This window comes from Balaenoptera musculus, chromosome 5 (genome assembly GCF_009873245.2).
Source record: "Balaenoptera musculus isolate JJ_BM4_2016_0621 chromosome 5, mBalMus1.pri.v3, whole genome shotgun sequence".
Lineage (NCBI taxonomy): Eukaryota > Metazoa > Chordata > Mammalia > Artiodactyla > Balaenopteridae > Balaenoptera > Balaenoptera musculus.
This window is the reverse complement of record NC_045789.1, coordinates 49,277,739-49,301,600: the sequence shown is the minus strand read 5'-3', so window position 1 is coordinate 49,301,600 and position 23,862 is coordinate 49,277,739. Positions and strand designations below refer to the sequence as shown.

General features: G+C 38.3%; 1 protein-coding gene across 1 annotated transcript in view; it reads left to right on the top strand.

Moving 5' to 3' along the window:
- Nucleotides 1-22,491: 22,491 nt before the first annotated feature.
- The window catches only part of PARM1 (prostate androgen-regulated mucin-like protein 1), a 100,412-nt gene continuing 99,041 nt past the window's right edge, over nt 22,492-23,862 (top strand). The window contains exon 1 of the mRNA XM_036853070.1: nt 22,492-22,766. Coding sequence (XP_036708965.1) covers nt 22,724-22,766 — 43 coding nt within the window. The 5' untranslated portion in view covers nt 22,492-22,723. The remainder of the gene's footprint in view (nt 22,767-23,862) is intronic.

Here is a 23,862-nt window from a genome sequence, read left to right as displayed (position 1 = left end):
AAACCTGATTAATTGATTTCTTCAATTCAGAATGTGTTATACTTCAGATAAGAAAAATACTGAAGTTATTTACTAACAAAGAAGTATTTTGCTAAATAAATTATTATGTATACCTAAAAGTCAAAAATATCTCCTTTTCTTTTCTTTTTTTATATTTGTCCAGTTTTATTGAAATACATAAGTTAAAGGTATACAAAACAATGATTTGATATATGTATATACTGCCAAATGATCACCACAATAAGTTCAGTTAACATCTCTCACCTCACATAGTTACATTTTTCTTTCTTGTGATGAGAACTTTTAGGATCTCCTCTCTTAGCAATTTTCAAATATGCCTACGGTATTATTAACCATAGTCATCATGCTGTACACTACATCCTCTGAACTTACTTATCGTATAACTGGAAGATTTTACCTTTTGACTACCTTTACCCATATTCCCAACCCTTACCCCACATCTGGCAATCACCAATCTGTTCTCTGTTTCTATTAGTTTGAGGTTTTTAGATACCATGTATAGGAGAGACCATATATTATTTGTCTTTCTCTGTCTTACTTATTTCACCTATAATAATGTCCTTAAGGTCCATCCATGCTGTCACAACTGGCAGGATTTCCTTCTTTCTCATGGCTGAATAATATTCGATTATATATTAAATAAATAATATCTAATATATCCATTATTTATATATACCACATTTTTTGAACACTTAGGTTGTTTCCATATCGTGGCTATTATAAATAATGCTGCAGTAAATACAGGGATGTAGATATTTCTTCAATATAGTACTTTTTAAAAAATTAATTAATTTATTTATTTATTTATTTTTGGCTGCGTTGGGTCTTTGTTGCTGCGTGTGGGTTTTTCTCTAGCTGTGGCTAGCGGGGGCTACTCTTCATTGCAGTGTGCAGGCTTCTCATTGCGGTGGCTTCTCTCATTGCAGAGCACGGGATCTAGGCTTGTGGCCTTCAGTAGTTGTGGCATGCAGGTTCAGTAGTCGTGGCTCGTGGGCTCTAGAGCGCAGGCTCAGTAGTTGGGGCGCACAGGCTTAGTTACTCCGCGGCATGTGGGATCTTCTAGGACCAGGGCTCGAACCCATGTCCCTTGCATTGGCAGGCGGATTCTTAACCACTGCGCCACCAGGGAAACCCCAATATAGTACTTTTGTTTTCTTTGGATATATAGCCAGAAGGAGAATTGCTGGAACATGTGGTAGTTCTGTCTTCAATATTTTGAGGAATCTCCACACTATTTTTCACAGTGACTTCCCCAATTTACATTCCCACCAACACTGCACAAGGGTTTCCTTTTCTCCACATCCTACCCAGCATTTATCTTTTGTCATTTTGATGATAGTCATCTTAACAGGTTTGAAATGATATCTCATTGTGATTTTGATTTGCATTTCCCCAATGATGAGTGATGTTGAACACATTTTCATGTACATGTTGGTCATTTATCTTCTGTGGAAAAATGTCTATTCAGGTCTTCTGACCATTTTTTAATTGGATTATTTGATTTTTTTGCTAATGAGTTGTATGAGTTCTTTTTATATTTTGGTTATTAACCTCTAATCAGATATGTGGTTTGCAAACATATTCTCCTATTTCATAGGTTCCCTTTTCATATTGTTGTTTGCTTCTTTTGCTGTGCAGAAGCCTTTTAGTTTGATGTAGTCCCATTTGTTTATCTTTTATTTTGTTGCTTGTGCTTTAGGTGTTATAATCAAAACAATCATTGCCAAAACAAATGTCAAGGAGCTTTGCCCCGAAGTTTTCTTCTACACTACTCAATTTTAATTTGAGGAGTGTAAGATAGGGGTTTAGTTCTATATTTTTACATATGAATATCCAACTTTCCCATCACCATTTAATGCAGAGACTGTCTCCCTTAGTATTCTTGGCTCCTTTGTCAAATATTAGTTGAGTGTATATGCATGGGTTTATTTCTGGGCTCTCAATTCTGTTCCATTGGTCTATGTGTCTGTTTTTATGCCAATACCATACTGTTTTGATTACTATAGCTTTGTGATATAGTTTGAAATCAGGATATGTAATGCCTCCACTTTATTCTTCTTTCTCAAGATGTTGGCTTTTGGGGTCCTTTGTGGTTCCAAACAAATTTTAGGATAGTTTTTTCCTAGTTCTGTAAAAACTGCCATTGGAATCTTGACAGGGATTGCATTAAATCTATAGTTGGCTTTGAGGAGTATAGACATTTTAATAACATTAATTTTTCCAATCCATGAACATGGGTTATTGTTCCATTTACTTGTATCTTCCTCAGATTCTTTCATCAATGTCATAGTTTTCAGTATAGAGGTCTTTCACCTCCCTGGTTAAATTTATTACTAAGTATTTTTGTCTATGATACTATTGTAAATGGGATTGTTTTCTTTATTTCTTTTTCAGATAATTTGTTGTCAGTGTATAGAAATGCTACTGATTTTTAAAAATTTTTTTATTTAATTTTATTTATTTTTTTATACAGCAGGTTCTTATTAGTCATCAATTTTATACACACCAGTGTATACATGTCAATCCCAATTGCCCAATTCATCACACCACCATCCTCACCCCCCTGCGGCTTTCCCCCCTTGGTGTCCATACGTTTGTTCTCTACATCTGTGTCTCAACTTCTGCCCTGCAAACCGGTTCATCTGTACTATTTTTCTAGGTTCCGCATACATGCGTTAATATATGATATTTGTTTCTCTCTTTCTGACTTACTTCACTCTGTATGACAGTCTCTAGATCCATCCACGTCTCTACAGATGACCCAATTTCATTCCTTTTTATGGCTGAGTAATATTCTATCGTATATATATGTACCAAAACTTCTTTATCCATTTGTCTGTCGATGGGCATTTAGGTTGCTTCCATGACCTGGCTATTGTAAACAGTACTGCAATGAACATTGGGGTGCATGTGTCTTTTAGATTTATGGTTTTCTCTGGGTATATGCCCAGTAGTGGGATTGCTGGATCATATGGTAATTCTAATTTTAGTTTTTTAAGGAACCTCCATACTGTTCTCCATAGTGGCTGTATCAATTTAAATTCCCACAAACAGTGCAAGAGGTTCCCCTTTTCTCCACACCCTCACCAGCATTTGCTGTTTGTAGATTTTCTGATGATGCCCCTTCTAACTGGTGTGAAGTGACACCTCATTGTAGTTTTGATTTGCATTTCTCTAATAATTAGTGATGTTGAGCAGCTTTTCATGTGCTTCTTGGCCATCTGTATGTTTTCTTTGGAAAAATGTCTATTTAGGTCTTCTGCCCATTTTTGGATTGGGTCGTTTGTTTCTTTAATAATGAGCTGCATGAGCTGTTTATATATTTTGGAGATTAATCCTTTGTCCATTGATTCGTTTGCAAATATTTTCTCCCATTCTGAGGGTTGTTTTTCGTCTTGTTTATGGTTTCCTTTGCTGTGCAAAAGCTTTGAAGTTTCATTAGGTCCCATTTGTTTATTTCTGTTTGTATTTCCATTACTCTAGGAGGTGGATCAAAAAAGATCTTGCTGTGATTTATGTCAAAGAGTGTTCTTCCTATGTTTTCCTCTAAGAGTTTTATAGCGTTTGGTCTTACATTTAGGTCTTGAATCCATTTTGAATTTATTTTTGTGTATGGTGTTAGGGAGTGTTCTAATTTCATTCTTTCACATGTAGCTGTCCAGTTTTCCCAGCACCACTTATTGAAGAGACTGTCTTTTCTCCATTGTATATGCTTGCCTCTTTTGTCATAGATTAGTTGACCATAGGTGCGTGGGTTTATCTCTGGGCTTTCTATCTTGTTCCATTGATCTATGTTTCTGTTTTTGTGCCAGTACCATATTGTCTTGATTACTGTAGCTTTGTAGTATAGTCTGAAGTCAGGGAGTCAGATTCCTCCCACTCCGTTTTTTTCCCTCAAGACTACTTTGGCTATTCGGGGTCTTTTGTGTCTCCATACAAATTTAAGATTTTTTGTTCTAGTTCCGTAAAAAATGCCATTGGTAATTTGATAGGGATTGCATTGAATCTGTAGATTGCTTTGGGTAGTATAGTCATTTTCAAAATATTGATTCCTCCAATCCAAGAACATGGTATATCTCTCCATCTGTTGGTATCATCTTTAATTTCTTTCATCAGTGTCTTATAGTTTTCTGCATACAGGTCTTTTGTCTCCCTAGGTAGGTTTATTCCTAGGTATTTTATTCTTTTTGTTGCAATGGTAAATGGGAGTGTTTCCATAATTTCTCTTTCAGAGAAAAACTTAGCCTGTAGTTTTCTTTCTTCGTGACACCTTTGTCTGGTGTTGGTATCAGGGTGATGGTGTAGAATGAGTTTGGGAGTGTTCCTCCCTCCACTATATTTTGGAAGAGTTTGAGAAGGATAGGTGTTAGCTCTTCTCTAAATGTTTGATAGAATTCACCTGTCAAGCCATCTGGTCCTGGGCTTTTGTTTGTTGGAAGGTTTTTAATGACAGTTTCAATTTCAGTGCTTGTGATTCGTCTGTTTATATTTTCTATTTCTTCCTGGTTCAGTCTCAGAAGGTTGTGCTTTTCTAAGAATTTGTCCATTTCTTCCAGGTTTTCCATTTTATTGGCATATAATTGCTTTTAGTAATCTCTCATGATCCTTTGTATTTCTGCAGTGTCAGTTGTTACTTCTCCTTTTTCATTTCTAATTCTATTGATTTGAGTCTTCCCCCTTTTTTTCTTGATGAGTCTGGGTAATGGTTTATCAATTTTGTTTATCTTCTCAAAGAACCAGTTTATTGATCTTTGCTATTGTTTCCTTCATTTCTTTTTCATTTATTTCTGATCTGATCTTTATGATTTCTTTCCTTCTGCTGACTTTGGGGCTTTTTTGTTCTTCTTTCTCTAATTGCTTTAGGTGTAAGGTTAGGTTGTTTATTTGAGATGTTTCTTGTTTTTTGATGTAGGATTGTATTGCTATAAACTTCCCTCTCAGAACTTCTTTTGCTGCATCCCATAGGTTTTGGGTCATCGTGTTTTCATTGTCATTTGTTTCTAGGTATTTTTTGATTTCCTCTTTGATTTCTTCAGTGATCTCTTGGTTATTTAGTAGTGTATTGTTTAGCCTCCATGTGTTTGTATTTTTTACAGATTTTTCCTGTAATTGATATCTAGTCTCATAGCATTGTGGTCGGAAAAGATACCTGATACAATTTCAATTTTCATAAATTTACCAAGGCTTGATTTGTGACCCAAGATATGGTCTATCCTGGAGAATGTTCCATGAGCACTTGAGAAGAAAGTCTATTCTGTTGTTTTTGGATGGAATGTCCTCTGAATATCAATTAAGTCCATCTTGTTTAATTTATCATTTAAAGCTTGTGTTTCCTTATTTATTTTCATTTTGGATATAACTGTCTTTTAGAAGGAAGAAAATGAGGAGAAGGAAAAGTGAAGGGGAAAATTAATAAAGTGGGGTCAACATGACCTGACCAATTTTGGTTCTGATTTGGAGGTGCATTTACGTGAAAAAATAATAGGATGAAATATTTAAAACAGATACTGCCATGGAATCAGAGATGCATCATTTCCCACACCAATAAAGGACAGCTACTAAAAGTCTGTTCATAATTAGCTGGCTTATTCCTAGTCTGATACAACAACAGGACAGCTTACAAAAGAAAGACGTAGCCAATCAGGTCATACTAACTATCCTCATTAGCTTCACACTTCAGATAGTACTGAAACCAATGTTCAACCTCAAAGAGCCATCATGTCAAACCACTCTGAAAATGTTAATACTTTGTTTGTCTACTAAAGAATACTATAAATAAAATAATATTTTAGCCATTATCTTCTTTTGGTTACCAAATGCCATATGTTTTTCTTAGTCAAGGGGCTTTCACACATGATGTTGTCTTTGCTTTTTTTTTTTCCATTTCTTTAAGTTTGTATCTATACGAGATGATGGATGTTCACTACACTTACTGTGATGCTCATTTCATTATGTACGTAAGTCAAATCATTATGCTGTAAACCTTTAACTTATACAGTGCTATATGTCAATTATATCTCAATAAAACTGGAAGGAAAAATAAAAAATAAAATAAAATAAAATGTCCCAGTCTGGAAGGGACACAAATCACTTCTGGTCACACTCCGTTCAAAAGGACTGATTATTTGCCACCTCTGAAAGCAAGGAGGAGGTGCCCAGATACCTCCTCCAATTGACAATACCACACAAGAAAAAGAGAGTTCAAATTTTTAGTGGATAGCTAACATATAACCAACCGCAAACATATAATTAGCTAATGCAGATAATTCAAGCTAAAAAAAACCCTCCCTACCAAAGACATAGAAGCCCAAATTCTCTGGTCTGCACCAGACCAGAGAATTTACTAGTTAATTACACAACCAGCTTCATTTCCAATGTGAAATCATGGCCCTCATAAGACCTTCCTCATACTGATGTTTTGAATTATTAAGAGTAAAATCCACAAAGCTCTCTTTAGTTTCCTCAAAGCTATTGTAGCTTTATTGTGTTATTGTTATGGCTTTATTTAATATGTTGACATATAGTAAAAATGACTTACGTGTTTCAATGTTGCCTTTGCTGTCAAAGTTCTCTTCTAATGGTCAAGCCTACCCTTATTTAATTATCAGTATATAACCTAAGGTAGGATGACTGTATGCCCAGAAATAGCTTTGAAATAATATTTTAAAGGATAAATAATTTAAAATATGATGTCACTGGGCTTTAAACTATAACTGGGCATATATATTTTTATTAGCATCAAGGAGAAGAAATAAAACAAGGATCTCTGACTGACTTAATGAACTCTTGCCACAGCTAAGGACAAGAATTACTAATTAATCTCTCTGGATGTTTTATAAGCACAGAAATATTACTTAAATAATAGCAACTGTATACCCAATGTCAAGTGGAATAAACAAAAAAAAATTGCAAGTTATAGTCAAAACAAATTTATTGAAGATCATAGTCTTACTTGGATGTAATATTGGAAAATGGATGCCTATTTTACTGCAAATGCGAATAGAATCATACTTTTACAGTATAATAGTCTTGTGATGTCACACTGAGTTAATAAGAAGAATGTGCCATGCTTACCATCAAAAGTAGGTGATGCTGATTCTATGATGATGGCTACTATATGACTAATTCTTCTTTCCTGAGTAATCAACATGCTCTCATCCAACAGCTGCTGATGCAGTGTAGAAGCAGTTGTTCACTGCACAACTGGTGCAGTGACCACTGGTGACCTATCACACTCTGAATGCCTCAGGGAGTAGACTTATCATGTTTTTCAGCCAAAGGCAATTGGGTTGACCCTATAATTTATGTGGCCTTATTTTCCTTCCAGACAAGTAACTTGTTACTTATGTAAGGATTATGTGATACGAGAGTCAATTTTAGTAGAAAAGTTACACTGCTATAAGTTTGCTTTCTATCATGAGCTCTGTTTAGGATAGCAATAATATCAAAATTGGTTAAATAATGAGATTAGGTTTACAACACTACTGACATTCCAGTGATTACCCAAAGGGTCTATTTTCAGTGGCTTGAAAGGACTCAGAGCCATCCAAATAATTTCTGTCCCCAAAGACTGTAGAGCCATCTTCATTAGCCTTCTCAGTTTTAGTTTGTTTACTTCTCAGACAGTAGCATCTGTTTTCCTGTGGGACTTCCCAGCCCAAAGGTTAGCATTTGACTCATTCACATAAGATTTTTAATCTTGTGTAGAGTCTTAACAACTAAAAATGGATAGAGATTATTCTTCTTGAACCTCCTGGGGGTTGGGTAGAGAAAGAGTTCTTTAGATCCTGTTACTCGGGGGGGGGGTCGCTGATTCTTGAAGCCTGATGTTGACATTTTCCTTTTATTTTGAACTAGCTATATCCTTCAAATAAACTCATTTTTTGCTTAAGTTAGCTAGAATCAATGTCTGTGGCTTGAAACCCAAGAACCTGGAAATAAAAAGACTGAACTGTATGATCAAATAATCACCCAAAGACAATAGATTTCCAGGATTCGACTGGGTGTCATTTTTACAGCTTTAAGAGTTGAAGGGTTCTGGGACTTCCCTGGTGGCGCAGTGGTTAAGAATCCACCTGCCAATGCAAAGTACACAGGTTCAATCCCTGGTCTGGGAAGATCCCACATGCCGCGGAGCAACTAATCCCGTGTGCCACAACTGCTGAGCCTGTGCTCTAGAGCCAGCACCACAACTACTGAGCCCACATGCTGCAACTACTGAAGCCCGCGCACCTAGAGCCCATGCTCCGCAACAAAGAGTAGCCCCCGCTCACCGCAACTAGAGAAAGCCCGCGCATAGCAATGAAGACCCAACACAGCCAAAAATAAATAAATAAATATATTTAAAAAAAAAAAAAAAGAGTTGAAGGGTTCTACCAAACAGACACATATGAAAGAAGGTCTGTCAAGTTCAAAGGATTTACAAACTATGTTAAGAGCCAAAGAAATACCAAATTCAGTCAAGCCACACAGATAGGAATAATGATTTCCATAAGCAGGGCAGGGAAGTGACTACGTGGACTAGGAGAGAAAACTCTTTACATTGTGAAGTCCTTCTAATAATTGGCATTGCAAACAAGAATCCACTCCTCACCTCAGCTAATAACCTGAGCCATTACATATGTGAGAAGTTATCCCTAAAGTGTCTTAGGATTTGATAAATGTTTATGTAGTAGGTAAACCTACCTTAAACCCAGGAAGATTAAGAATTGAGTTTTAAATATTTCAGAGAATTATATCTAAAATAAACCCATGATAATAATAATTGTGGTTTAGGAATCTCTACATATTTTGTATTTTGTGTACTTCTACTATTTTAAAGAACATAACCTATTAGTATAATTCATTTCATAATTCATTTTAAAATGCATAAATATATAATTTAGATTGGTGATTTTAAGTAGAAAATGTCTTAGTTTATGTATTGTCAGAATTATTTAAAGGAACTTAAGAGTCACTGGTATTTGCATATTTAATTTATTAGATTTAAAAGAATATTCAAGAATTCAGAGTGGTTTTGTTCATTAAGCCTGACAACAGAAACACCTAAAAAGAAGTAAAAATATTACATTTATAATTGCCATTTAAAATGTCTTAAGATGTTTAACTTGCTCTGTATAGGAGGCTAAGTATTATCCAAACTTTAAAAATGATATATAAAATTTAATTAATAAATAGAATAAAATTTGTAAGCTGAATATAAAAGTTTCAGCATTTGTAATTTCAATAAATACAATAATATTTTCATACTCAAAACAATCCCCCCCAAAAGCACATTGACAGAATCCATAAGGATGGATGGTAAAGGGAGAGGCATTAGTTTCTAAGCCAGTTTTGTTAGCCATGTTAACAGTAAGTGTTACATACAATGAAAATGTATTATTTACATCCTACATAATACAAATGTATTATTTGATCAAGTTTTTTTTCTCAGCCTTAGAGTTAAACTTCTCCTGTGCTTTCCAAATACGTGATTTTTCCTGTCATCTTATAATGCAGCTAGAGCTTAAATTTATTCTCCTGAGACAACTGGTCTATGATTTCCTCATGAATTACCTATGTGCATGAAGACAGGAGAAATTACATTCAATTAAAGGGTAGAATGAAAAGAGTAGCAAACTAGAAGTTGTTTGAACTGGGTCGAAGTTTCTCTCTGAACAAAATTAACTACAGTTTGGGACATATCATTTAACTTCTCTGTGGTATAGTTTCCTCATCTGTGAAATGAAATGTGAATAATACCTCCAAGGTTTTTGCCCAATCTCAATATAATTATTAATTATATTAATTAATTATATCAAAATTATTATAACTATTTTATTATTCAAAAAGAATTTAGAATAAAGATATGAAATATCACAAATTATGATTAATCTTGGATGGAAGACCTAAATAGACATTTCACCAAAGAAGACATATGGATGGCCAAAAGGCACATGAAAAGATGATCAACATCACTAATTATTAGAGAAATGAAAATCAAAACTACAATGAGGTAACACCTCACATCAGTCAGAATGGCCATCATCAAAAAAATCTATAAACAATAAATGCTGGAGAAGGTGTGGAGAAAAGGGAACCCTCTTGCACTGTTGGTGGGAATTTAAATTGATACAGCCACTATGGAGAACAGTATGTAGGTTCATTAAAAACTAGAAATAGAACTACCATATGACCCAGCAATCCCACTACTGGGCATATACCCTGAGAAAACCATAATTCAAAAGGACACATGTACCCCAACGTTCATTGCAGCACTATTTACAATAGCCAGGACATGGAAACAACCTAAATGTCCAACAATAGATGAATGGATAAAGAAGATGTGGTACATATATACAATGGAATATTACTCAGCTATAAAAAGGAATGAAATTGGGTCATTTGTAGAGATGTGGATGGACCTGGAGTCTGCCATACAGAGTGAAGTAAGCCAGAAAGAGAAAAACAAATATCATATATTAGCACATATATGTGGAATCTAGAAAAATGGTACAGATGAACCTATTTGTAGGGCAGGAATAGAGACATAGACATAGGAAATGGACATGTGGACACAGCGGGGGAAGGGGAGGGTGGGAAGAATTGGGAGATTAGGTTTAACATAAATACACTACCATGCATAAAATAGATAGCTAGTGGGAACCTGCTGTGTAGCACAGGGAGCTCAGTTCGGTGCTCTGTGACACCTAGATGGGTGGGATGGGGGTGGGGTGGGAGGGAGGTCCAAGAGGGAGGGGGTATATGTATACATACAGCTAATTCACTTCATTGTACAGCAGAAACTAACACAACATTGTAAAGCAATTTTACTCCAATAAATAAATAAGTAAATAAATATGTAAAATAAAAAATAAATTATGATTAACCTTTTAAAAAAATTTTAAAAGGAAAAATCATGACTCATCAAATGAATACGTATCAAAGATTTTGACTCCTTAGTAAAATGAGGGAACCAGTAAGATGTTACAACTGAGTCAAAGAATTCAAAATATCATACCTTTTAAGCGAAGAAAAAATGATGAGATGAATTTATAAATGGATGCAAAATTGGCAAAACTGGTCAAAATCCACAAAGTGATACTCAGTTTCACTCCACTGGACAAAATTTGCATTTCTATGGCCTAAAATTATTTATATTATTTGAGTTTTCTATAGGCTTTTACAGTTCTACAAAGCTGTAAAATAGTCAAGACAAACAAAATTGTACATCCTGGGGTTCCTCCAATTAAAGTTTATTCAGTAATCTCTTTTATCCATTGCAAAATAGTCCTCAGTTCAAACATAAACTGAGTTGTCAAGACAACATTGTGGAGGATTAGAAATGGTAGAAGATAGCAGTGAGGGTTAGTTCTTTACATCTTTATTCATTGTCTTATACAATCTGTAACTTCATTAAATAGAATAATATTTTCATATTCAAAACAATCCACCCCCCAAAAATCAGAATCCATAAGGATGGATTCTATATTCAAGTAGAAAAATATATATGAGAAAGTTCTCAAAATTCTTTATTTCTTCAGATTCCCACAGCCCAGTAAATGGGACACCAGGTTGGTCCAGCAGAAATCTGGAAGTTGCACTTGATTCCAGCCTCTTCCTTAACCCCACATCATGATATTAGTTAGTAGCCCTGTTACTTTTATCTCCAAAATGTATCTTACCTCTGTTTTTGTCTTTCCATCTTGACTGTCACTACTCTATTCCAACCACCATCAGCTTTTATCATAACTACTACTATCACCTTTCAAACACATGGCAGGAAAATATTTTAAACTATTAATCTTTTATTATTATTATTGCTGTATTTCTTTCTTCTCCTATCATTCAAACAAATAGTCAATCCAGTTTTCACTGTCAGCTTGGTAGGAAGGGAAGGACTGTGGCAGAGAAAAATCAGAAGTAGCTTTGTAATCTTCCAGGCCTTAGTTTCCAAAGGCCTAATCCCTAAAGCTGGGTGAAGATTAGGGTATACACAAAGCATCCAGGCTGCAATTGTGAAAGGAAAATGATTTCCCTAAAACAAGAATGAAATTCCCAGGACTTTAGGGGATAGGTTGCATAGTGAGAACAAAGAGGTCTGAGGGTCTAAATACAGAGGGGACTTTCTAGGCAAAGCCACTGGAGAAGTGGAAAGACTTCAGTAATGAAATGACTAACTTTGTGGGAATCTGGGCAGCCTTGCAAAAATTCCTACACCCCACCCTGGCAGAGAGCCCCTGGATATGAAAAGCCATGTTGAAGAGAATGACTGATTCTCAGTTGTAACCTGGGATTGAAAATAGATGGACGATTCAAGAACCAGATGTTTTCACCCCACTCCAAACTTTACCATTGCATAAGATTCTGGAACTATGGAAAAAAAAAAATGCAGGAAGTTGGGGTTAAGTCAGAATGACTAGGGTCAAAATTTTTCACCAGCCTAATGAGATGGGAGGCTTAAAATAGAAACTGAGTTATAGAAAGTAAAGGGAAGAAAAAGAGGGAAAAAAGACTAAGAAAATACAAGGAACTTTTACATCTGTAAATATGTAGTTCTAGTTATTCTTAAAAACCACCTCCTGGGGCTTCCCTGGTGGCGCAGTGGTTGAGAATCTGCCTGCCAATGCAGGGGACACGGGTTCGAGCCTTGGTCTGGGAAGATCCCACATGCCGTGGAGCAACTAGGCCCGTGAGCCACAATTACTGAGCCTGCGCGTCTGGAGCCTGTGCTCTGCAACGAGAGAGGCCGCGATAGTGAGAGGCCCGTGCACCGCGATGAAGAGTGACCCCCACTTGCCACAACTAGAGAAAGCCCTCGCACAGAAACGAAGACCCAACACAACCAAAAAATAAATAAATAAATAAAAATAAGCCTACACCTTTAAAAAAATAAAAAATAAAAAAATAAAGGAGGCCAGTCAACCTTTAAAAAAGAAAAAAACCACCTCCTGATGCAAAATAACTTTAAAATGCTGGGTAAACTACTATAAAATTTGTAAATATATAACTGGGTTCACAACAAAGCAAAGAAAATCCCCTGTCACTCTTCCCCACAGAGACAGAGAATGAAGCTGTAATTAGAGTGGTCAGCAGTTCTGAAGGTGTAGCTGCCCCAGGTTTAATGACCACATAGGGAACAAGAGATAAGGGCTTGACTTGCATAAATAGCAGTAATGGGATTAGGTTTTTTTTTGCATAAAGAAAGGGTCCTTGAAGGATGACTACAACCTAAATAAAAAGGTAAGCTAGAAAAAACACATATGTCTGATGGTAAAAGGAGACACAAGATGTGATTTGTCCATCAGGGCCTCAGCTCAGCTCCACAAGAAAAAGGAAAAAAAAAAAAAAAAAAGAAGAAGAAGAATCTCCCTCATAAGTCAGAACTATAGCCCTAACCTCACATGAATATGGAGTTTGAATATACATGACTCAGTTCAGGAAAGCCCAGGTTAATAAGCTGAAATTGATATAGGTTTGAACCAATCCAGGATATCTAGCAGAATCAAATGCAAATCTTCTCTAGAGCAGGGGTTGGCAAACTATGGCCAGGAGGCCAAATTTGTTTTTGTACTGCCTGTGAGCTCAGAATGTTTGAAAAGAATCAAAAGAAGAGTATTTCATGACAAAAATTACATGAAATTCAAATTTCAGTGTCTATAACTAAAGTTTTATTGAAACACAGCTACATGCTACTCTTATTTTTCATATCGCCTACAACTACTTTCACACTACAGCAGCAGTGTGGTGTTGACTAGCTGTGACAGAGGCTGCATGTGGTACTCTCATGGCCTCACACTGTTGCTCAGTGCACTACAAATCACAGTGATGCGGTCATAGCTTGATAGCATTTTGAGTGTCACACATATCACCATACCACCACATTTTTTTTATTGCGTACCCATCATGTCAAAAGAAACAAAGAAGAAAAATGAAAAGAAATGTAGACTCCAAGTATCACACTTTTAAGGCACAATGGAACGTGGATATTTTATCTAAACTGCAAAGAATTATGCTATTGCTATGCTAAGAGAATACAATATAGGTCAATATTACCAAACTAAATAATTGTCACACTCTTGCCAATGCACAATATTCCCAAAACAGTCAGAAAAATTAGAAAATTTAAAACAAATATCTCACTAGATCAGAATTTTTCCACAAAAATTAAAAATCAAAATGAAGCTACAATCAACATAACTTTCTAAGTGGCTCATTTGTTAACTAAACAAGAAAAATGGTTTACCATTGTGAGTTAATTAAATTGTATTCGTTTGCAGTGGCCAAATATAAAGTTTCCAGAGAAAATAAACTTGTTTGGATTATTAGGCTCTCTGTGAGAACAGTTGTTCAAAGAGTTGAGAACATTAGAAGCAACATCAATAGTCAACTTAAAAACAACAACAACAAAAATGATTTCTAATGGTTTTCCTTGCTTCTTAATGAATCAATAGATGTTACCAATACTGTTCTGTTGTAGTTATTTGAGGATTCAATACCAAGTTTGAAATGACTGAAAAAAATCACCCTATGAATATTCTGAGTAAAACTAGAGTCAAGAATATTTTTTTAATTAATTAATTTATTTTTGGCTGCATTGGGTCTTCATTGCTGCGTGCAGGCTTTCTCTAGGTGCAGCAAGCAGGGGCTACTCTTTGTTGCAGTGCACAGGCTTCTCATTGCGGTGGCTTCTCTTGTTGCAGAGCATGGGCTCTAGGCTCGCAGGCTTCAGTAGTTGTGGCACGCGGGCTCAGTAGTTGTGGCTTGTGGGCGCTAGAGTGCAGGCTCAGTAGTTGTGGCGTACGGGCTTAGTTGCTCCGCGGCATGTGGGATCTTCCCGGACAAGGGTTTGAACCCATGTCCCCTGCATTGGTAGGCGGATTCTTAATCACTGTGCCACCAGGGAAGTCCAAGAACATTTTCAAGGAACCTACAAAAACACCAATTCAGTACAACCTGAAATGGAATCTACTAAGATGTGTTACAATTGATGGCGGTAAAAATATGTGTAGAGCATAAAAAAGGCCTTATTGGACAAATTCACAAATATTGTGGAAAAGTAAGGTATTTAAAGCCCAGGTTATTCATTGTATTTTTCATTACAAATATTTGTGGAAATTATCCAAATTTATCATGTATTATTAAACCTTTAGTATCAATGGTGAACCTCACTTGCTTTCATGGGCTTAACCATTTTCATTTACATGAATTTTTTTCAGAAATAGAAGCTGAATATCCTGACTTGCTCTACCACACATCAGTTCAATAACGTAGCGGTGGTATGTTTTTATTATGATTATTTTTAGCCCAGAGCTGATAATTAAATTTTTCTGAATGGGAAGAGCTAGCCTCAGTCACTATTACTGAACACTGAGTGACTTTGGAAATTAGCTTTTGCTACCCTCTGCATTAGCCAATTGCTTTAGGTTGCAGGTGGCAGAAACCCAGTTTGAACTAGCTGGACCAAAAGGGGAAATTCATGAAAATGCTCACAGAGTCGGGGGGGAAAGGGCAAGGATGTGGTTGAACCTTAGAGACAAGTGTGACTAGGGAGTAGAATGCCACTGGGCATCTTTTCTCCCATTTCTACTTCTCTCCAAGAATCAAGTTTCTGTATCCTAATTCAGACCAGTTCCTTCCACATGCTGGAGTGGTCCACCAGAGTACCAGAACCCCATAACTTCATCTCAGAGAGCAACTATTAGTGGTATTTTCTGGTCCCAAGTTTGAAAATCCTGGGGAAGTGCACTGAGTAGGACAAACACAGCCTGATGTCCACCCTATACCAATCACTGTGGAAAAAGAGGCAGGCTCCACAGGAAGATGCAACCACCATTGGAACCACTTGCTTGGAGAAGGGAAAAGAGAATTTCTCTGAAGAAAGGGCTGCTCTGGACAGATAAAACAGTTGATGTGCTCAGCAACCTTCTAAGATGTTTTTGCTAAACCGGAAGTTCTCAAAGTGTGGTCCACAGACTCCTAGGGGTCCCCAAGATCCTTTCAGGTCTGCAAAGTCAAGACTATTTTCATAATAATACTAAGATGCTATTTACCTTTTTTATTTTTTGGTCCTTTTTTTAAAATTTTTGCATTGATGATGCAAAAGCGATTGTGGGAAAATGTCTGGTGCCTCAGCATAAATGAAGCAGTGGCTCCAAATTATATTTGTAGTCATTGTATTCTTCAACACCATGCATGTCTAGTTTAAAGGGGAAAAAAGCATGTTTCACTTAAGAACTCCCTTAAAGAAGAGTAAAAATTATTAACTTTGTTAAATCTTGATTTTGCATATGTATATTTTTTCATATTTTATGTAAATAAATGGGAAGTATGCACAAAGTATGTTTGCTGCATGCCAAAGGGAGGTGATTGTCTCAAGGAAATGCACTTATGTGATTACTTGAGTCACAAACTTTACCACTTTTTTTGTGGAACACAATTTTTATTTAAAAGAACAACTAAAAGACAAACTATGGTTATTCAGACTTGGATATTTGTCAGGCATTTTTTCTGTGATGTTAGATGTCACTTCAAGGAAAGCAACAAAGCTTTCAAGTGAAAATTAGAATTTTGCCAAACTTGTATCTTCTACCACTAACTTGATAGCTTCCCAATATTTAAAGACTTTTTTGATGATATAAGTGGAGATATTAACAAGTATAGTTTTTGATGTTGTATAATGAAATGTGTTAAAATTCGGAAGATCTGCATAACTCAGTGAACCAATATTTTCTATATGATCAACGCATTATGTTACAAAATCACACATGGATAAAAGACACATCCAAAGTGCAAAATAGACCAATGGATTTTAATGTAACAGACTATGAAAATTTTATTGAGATGCTTTCAGATTCCACCTTGCTACTAACTTTTAAGAAACTACTGTTTATTGAGTTTTGTTGCGATATAAAAGAACAAAAACCACAATTACCTGAAAGGGCCCTTAAACAAATAGTTTTCAGAGTTCTAAGTCTAGAAGTGCAAAGGGGTCCTGAGACAAAAATGTTCGATAAATGCTGCTCTAAACTATGTAAAAGTAGACTTCTAGGGACAAGCAATATTGTCAATGCCTCTGAGTGGTACGGAATCGCTGATACTACACTGACAATTGGGAAGATTTTACTATTAATACTCATTTTGTAATCATCATCATAACCATTCTTACCAAATATAACAAGTAAACATTTATTAAGGCTCTGCTCTGTCTAGGGTCTGTTCTAAATGTTTTCCATGCCTTAATTAATTAATTAATAATGTAAGGATTATAAATCCTGACAGTAATCCTCTGAAGTAAGGTGTCATTATTATCATGGTCTTCACTTCATACAGGGGAAAACTGAGATTTAGAGAAGTTAATGAGGGTTAGAGGCAACGCAATCAGCAAGTCTTAGGCTTCCAATTAACTCCACTGTCAGTTAAGAAAGTCCCACCAGCACTGCTCTGTACTTTTACAGAAGATATCCACGAGACAAGGCAAGAGACTGGACCCAGGGCTCTATAGCCATACTGCCCGTTATGATAGCTGCTAGCCATGTTTTGTTACTGAGTACTCAAAATGTGCCTAGTCTGAATTGAGATGTTGTATAAATGTAGAATAAACATTGGATTTTGAAGACTTACAATGAGAAAAAGAATGTAAGATATCCTATTAATATTTTGCTATTCATTACATGCTGAAATGATAAATATTTTAGGTACATCAAGTTAACTAAATCATAGCATTAAAATTAAATTCACTTGCTTCTTTCTCCTTTTTCAAAATATGACTTTTAGAAATTTTAAAATTACATATATGACTTGTATTTTACTTCTCTTGGACAATGCAAATCTACAGTATCAACTCAATCAAGTTTAAAAATAGGTTTCATTATGTGCATCACCTCCAAGAGGCCAGTTTCTTCCTTCCTGAAATATTTTAAGGGTTTCCTCCTTAATTAAAATACAAATTAGTGACATGTGGTTTAGTGTCCTCAAAGAGCTCCAAACAAGTTTATTTAAATCAGGGAAACGATCATGTTTCATCATGCGCTTTTAAAACGGCCTTTGTTCAAACAAATATTTCTTGGCAAAGTTCCAAATTTCCTCTTTTCCTCATATTGCATCACTGCCTTTAATCTTTTTTACCATTAATATTTTTAAAAAGAAATTGGAGTTAAGAGAGAAGCAAAGTTATGTAATTAAGTATATAGCAAAAGCCACGGAGATATTTTTGCAGTGCAACTTGGGAAGAGAAATGAAGCCAAGACAAAATATATCAGGGTCTTGAGACTGCTGCACTCCTGCCTTTGGGGATGAGGGACTGGGGGAGGAGTTGTCAGAGACAGTTTAGAGCTTTCCCCTGCAGCTCAGATGTAGCAGGAGTGGAACTGCCCAGGGGAAAGTCCAAATTTCATAACCTTATATATGAAGAAATAGCTACAGCAGGCATTAATGTTTTCTCCTTGTACTTTAGATCCCCAAATGAGTTTTAAATGTACCTCAAAGTTTCTCCTCTAATAATAGCTAACATTTACTGGCACCTAAAACATGCCAAGCCTTTCACATATGTAATCCATTTAATCTTCCCAATGAAGTCAGGAAGAAACTAAGACATAGAGATACCAAGTAATAAGTCAGTTAGTAGATGGAAGAGGGGGAATTCGAGCCCAGCCTATGGGGACCATGGAATAGACATCAGAACTCAGCCTCTAACCACTGCACAGACTGCCTTACTTACCCAGCTCTTTCAACCGAGTTATTCTGTCTCTCCTAGGCCATGATGGATCCAAGAGTCCTTAGCTAACACTTCCATATTACCTAAAATGTATTACCCGACTTTATCTATAAATTACGATAAATTCAGGATGTCGAAAGCTAAGTCAACCAAGGGCAATTTTTTAAAAAAATTGAACGTCTACAACCCTAGAAATTCATTTAATCAGTGATCAAAAAAAGAGTGGGAGTCAGTAAAAGGCAGGTTTATCTTAGATTTTATCCCAGTGGAGCATTATGAAAGAACCAAGAAATCTCTGAAGAAACTGGCTTTTGCTATAAGGCATGACTAAAAGGTTACATGCAAATTCCATCCCTGACCCCAATGAGGAGTGCAAGTCCCCCTGCCATAATATCTTAGCATCTTTTGGTTTCCTTCATACTCAAACTTTTGTTAAGTATCTCTCAGTCTCTTTATTTGCAAAATTGGGATAAACTTACAGAGTGTAAAGTTTACAGATTACACAAAATGCTTGAAACAATCCCTAACAGAACATAGAGCAGAAGCTCAATACATACATGTTAGTGGGTATTATTATTTATAGCATTTCACATAGTAAAGTATTGCATATATTTTGAACTCTTTTTTATTCAATTTATTTTAACAAACAACTATAAAACAGTTCACCCGTTTCTCCCATCCCCCACCACTTTAACATAATAAATTATTGCATATATTTTTGGGATCATTCAATGTTTGACTCCTCACTACTAGAATATAAGCTTCCTGATGGCAGGGACAATTAACTACTGTGGCATACATCATAACCATGAAGAATGTGCTTCCTTGTTTTCTTGAAGTTAAGCATGGCCACTGACTTCCTTTAACCAGTAAAATATGAGCAGAATCGTCACTTCTGGACTTCCCTGGTGGCACAGTGGTTAAGAATCCGCCTGCCAATGCAGGGGACATGGGTTCAAGCCCTGGTCCAGGAAGAATCCCACATGCTGCGGAGCAACTAAGCCCATGCGCCACAACTACTGAGCCTGCGCTCTAGAGCCCGCGAGCCACAACTACTGAGCCTGAGTGCCACAACTACTGAAGCCCGCGTGCCTAGAGCCCATGCTCCTCAACAAGAGAAGCCACTGCAACGAGAAGCCTGTGCCCTGCAAAGAAGAGTAGCCCCTACTCGACACAACTAGAGAAAGCCCGCGTGTAGTAACAAAGGCCCAACGCAGCCAAAAATAAAATCAATTAATTAATTAATTAATTTTAAAAAGAAAAGAATCGTCACTTCCAGGTGGAAGACATAAATGCTGCGCGTAACTCTCCTCCTCTTTCTTTCCTGAGTATAGAAGCAGTTTCTGATATGGAGTATAACACTGAATCCTGATATAGAAGATATCTACTCTGGGGAGTAGCCTGGATCCAAAGCAGATGATGATAAGCGAGAAGTAAACCTTTATTGCTTAAGCCTCTGAGACTTTGGGGTGGTTATATATTACAGCAGCATAACCCACCTACCTTGACTATTACAACCTGTCTCATTCCCACAGCCTAGTATGAGGTCTGGCACCTAGTAAGTGATCAAATATGTTTTCACTAAATTAATAAATCAAAAGTTTTAATTGTTAATAAAAATGAATGATTTTAGTTAAAGAAATTATTTTCAACTCTATTCTGTATACAGCGAAAAGCTTTGGAGATTTTAACTGATTCATACGTGGGAATCACAATCCTTTGGGTACAAAACTATCATCTTAGATATCAAAGCCTGTCACACATGCTTTACACTACTAAGGAACTCCATTAACGTCTGTTGAATTTCAAGTGAACAATTTTTTTCTGTGAAGTGTTTTTGAAAATCTTTATTTCTGTCATAGGGTCACTTACTTAAATGGCCCTATCTAAAGGCACCAGTGCCTTACAGAACGTGCTTGCAAAATTCCATCTGTGGACTCCATGGCAGTCACCACACAGATGCAGTAATTTTTCATCATCACATAGACTACCCTAGAAACCAGAAGGACCTGAAGGTCAAAAGTATTAAGAGAGTTTGTTTAATAAAATAAATTTGCAGTTTCTTTGGCCAGGGAGGAGGAAAGGGGGTTGGGCATTTGGTTGTAATATCTTTGACTTCTCATTTCAACAAGAATCAATAAATTTACCAAGACAAAAGAGAAAACATGAGCTCAGTTTAATCTGGTTGTGGAAGCGTGACAAGCTCTACAAGTGGTGATGGTGGGGTCAGGAAGAGGAACTGACATCATCACAGATAAAGTCATGAGGCCCGAGGGAGTGAGAAAATACAACTTGAGGCTCTGTCTGGTATATGAGAAAGAAGTCACAGAAAAAGAAAGCTGTTCTATAGAATGGATAAACAACAAGGTCCTACTGTATAGCACAGGGAACTATATTCAATATCCTGTAATAAACCATAATGGAAAAGAATATGAAAATATATAGATAGATATACACACATATATACATATATATATAACTGAATCACTTTGCTGTACAGCAGAAATTAACACAACATTGTAAATCAACTATACTTCAGTAAAATAAATTTAAAAAAAAAAGAAAGAAAGAAAGAAAGAAAGCTGTTCTCCAGCACTGCTAGGTCCTGAGCAAATCAGTTCTTTAGGAAGGCTCCTTAATCCAAGCTCTAGTGACTAGGGGACCACCAGGCTCATAATAACATAGATGTTGGAAGATGATCTAGCATCTTGTCTGATAGAGGTGTAGAAAATAAGCAAGTCTAAGGTGATGGAGAGGATTAAGTGAAAGATCAGCTTCGATCTGTGTGAACACACTGAAACCTTGGGCTTTGAAGAGAGAGTATAGTACAGGGATGACCCCAGGTCCCTAGGCAGGCATCTTATCTGTACCATTAGCTAGTTGTTGACCTTGGGCAAGTACTTAAATCTCTCCGTGCTTTCATTTTCTCCCCTGAAAATGAAGCTATCATAGTGCCCACTTCAGAGAATTGTTCTGAGAACTTGACTTGGTTAATACCTGTACAGCACAGTTGTCTAGCACACAGCAATTCTCAGGAAATGTCAGCCTTTGTTATTATGTCCTGGTACACACTCTTCAGTTACGGGATCCAGCCCTTACCAGCTATGTGACCTTGAGCACATTACCTAACTTCTCTGTGCCTTAGTTTTTTTATCTTTAAAATGAAATAATAATTCTTATGTGGTAGGGTTGTTAGAAGCATCATGATACAACACCCAGTAGGGTGTCTGGCTCATAATTATCGCATGATCACTGTTACCTGACATTAGTACTGTTTCTTCTCCTACGAAGCTGAGTAGGAAGGCAGACATCCTGGCTCAGGCACCAGGAAATGCAGTGGGGTTGAATGTGTGTGAGGGTTTAATGTACACGCAGGAACGTTTGGAGAAATGAAAGAAAAGGAAAAGGTTCTCATACTTGGAAAGAAGTGTACGCTCTCTTACAATAGTGGGGTCTTGGCTCTTCGAGGTGACACCTAAGATGGCACACGGTCACGTGTTTAAAGGTTGTAACTCCTGTAAGAAAAGCTGAGATAAATTCCTGAGGGCAGAAATCTGCTCCCACTTCTCTGCCTCCCCTTAGTTCCCAGCACAGTGCCAGCCGCCCCAAACATTTGCTGAACCGGGTCAAAACTCGGGTCTCGCGCCCTGACTGTCCAGCAGAGGCCGCCCTGGGCCGGGACTCCCGGGACACGAGGGCTGGGAGAGGAAAGGCCAGGGGTGGCCTAGTCATCTCCGCGGGACCCGGGTGGGAGGGGTTTGGCGGCGGCGGAGGCGGCCCGGGCGGCTGGGATGGAGCAGAAGCGCGCCGGACGCCGGAGTACAAGCAGCTGACGGAGACGCGCGGCGCTCGCCTAGCTTCCCCTACCGCCGCCCGAGCCGCCCGCTCGCCCGGCTCCCACCGCAGCCAGCGGACAGAGGAGGAGCTGCCCGCGCTCTGGGCGCTCAGTCAGTCCCGGCAAACTCTCCCGCTGCCCGCGCCGGGTTCGGCACCAAGCCCCAGGGTACCATGGTCTACAAGACTCTCTTCGCTCTCTGCGTCTTCACGGCAGGTATTTTGGGGCGCCGATGTGGCGGAGGGCTGGCCCGGCGACCAGCGCTGGGGGCGGGGGCTGAACCGGGGAGACCGGAAAATAAGTCGCCGCGCGCGGGTGGCCGGAGAGGTGCGAGCCTCCAGCGTTTCGCAAAGCTGCGTGCGCACTTGGATTTAGAGCGATGTGCGTTTTCGGAGGTCCTGGGCCGAGCCGGACCGAGGGGATGGCAGGGTTCTTCCGGCCGCAGCCCGCGCCCGCACAAACTCCGGGCTTTGTGAAACAGGTGGCTGCACGATGCGTTTGAAACCCGGGTTGGCGACACGGACTGAGACTAGAGGCTTCTCGGGTCTCCGAGCACGCCCTGGCAGAGTTGGGCACCAGACAGACCGGTTGACGCGGTTGGACTCGGGGAGGGATAAGAAGGGGATCGCATATGGGAAAGCTTTAAGCCGTGGCCGCGCACCCGGCGGGGCTGGTTTGCGTTCCCCGAGATTCGGTGGTCTCTGGTCTCCGGCGACCCTTCCTAGTTACGCGTGGGGGGTGATGCGGCCTTAACAGCCTCACGGCAGCTGCTCCGACCCGGCTCGAGCTCGTGATCACCCCTGGGGATTTGCAATTCTACCCTGTGGCCCGGAAACTCCCCCAAAATATGTGCCCTGGCAGAAACTGTTAACTTGGCGAGAACTAGCATCCTCCCCATTCCGCCCACTCCCCCTACACACACTCGCCCTCGGGACGGCTTCCCCACGCGCGCATCGCTGGCCTCAGGACCACGGATGGCCGCGGACTACAAGCAGGGCCTGGGGAGAGAGGAGCCGGAGGACTGAGCTCGGCTTGGTGGGCGCAGAGGAGAGACTCAGAACAGCGCTTGAAGTCTGAGAGTGGGGTATCCAGTTTTTCCAGGAAATGTAGGCAGACAAGGGACAACTGACTACGGATGAGGCACTGGTGGAAAAAGCAGCCCGAGTGCGGGGACACCGGCGTGTTTCGATAAGAATGTTCCAAAGCCACATACACAACCATTTACTCACGCTTGTACTCCGTGTGTGTATTTCTTTTCCTCCTGAATTGCTTGGGTTCCTGTAATCGTGGACACAGGTCGTTACAATCCCTT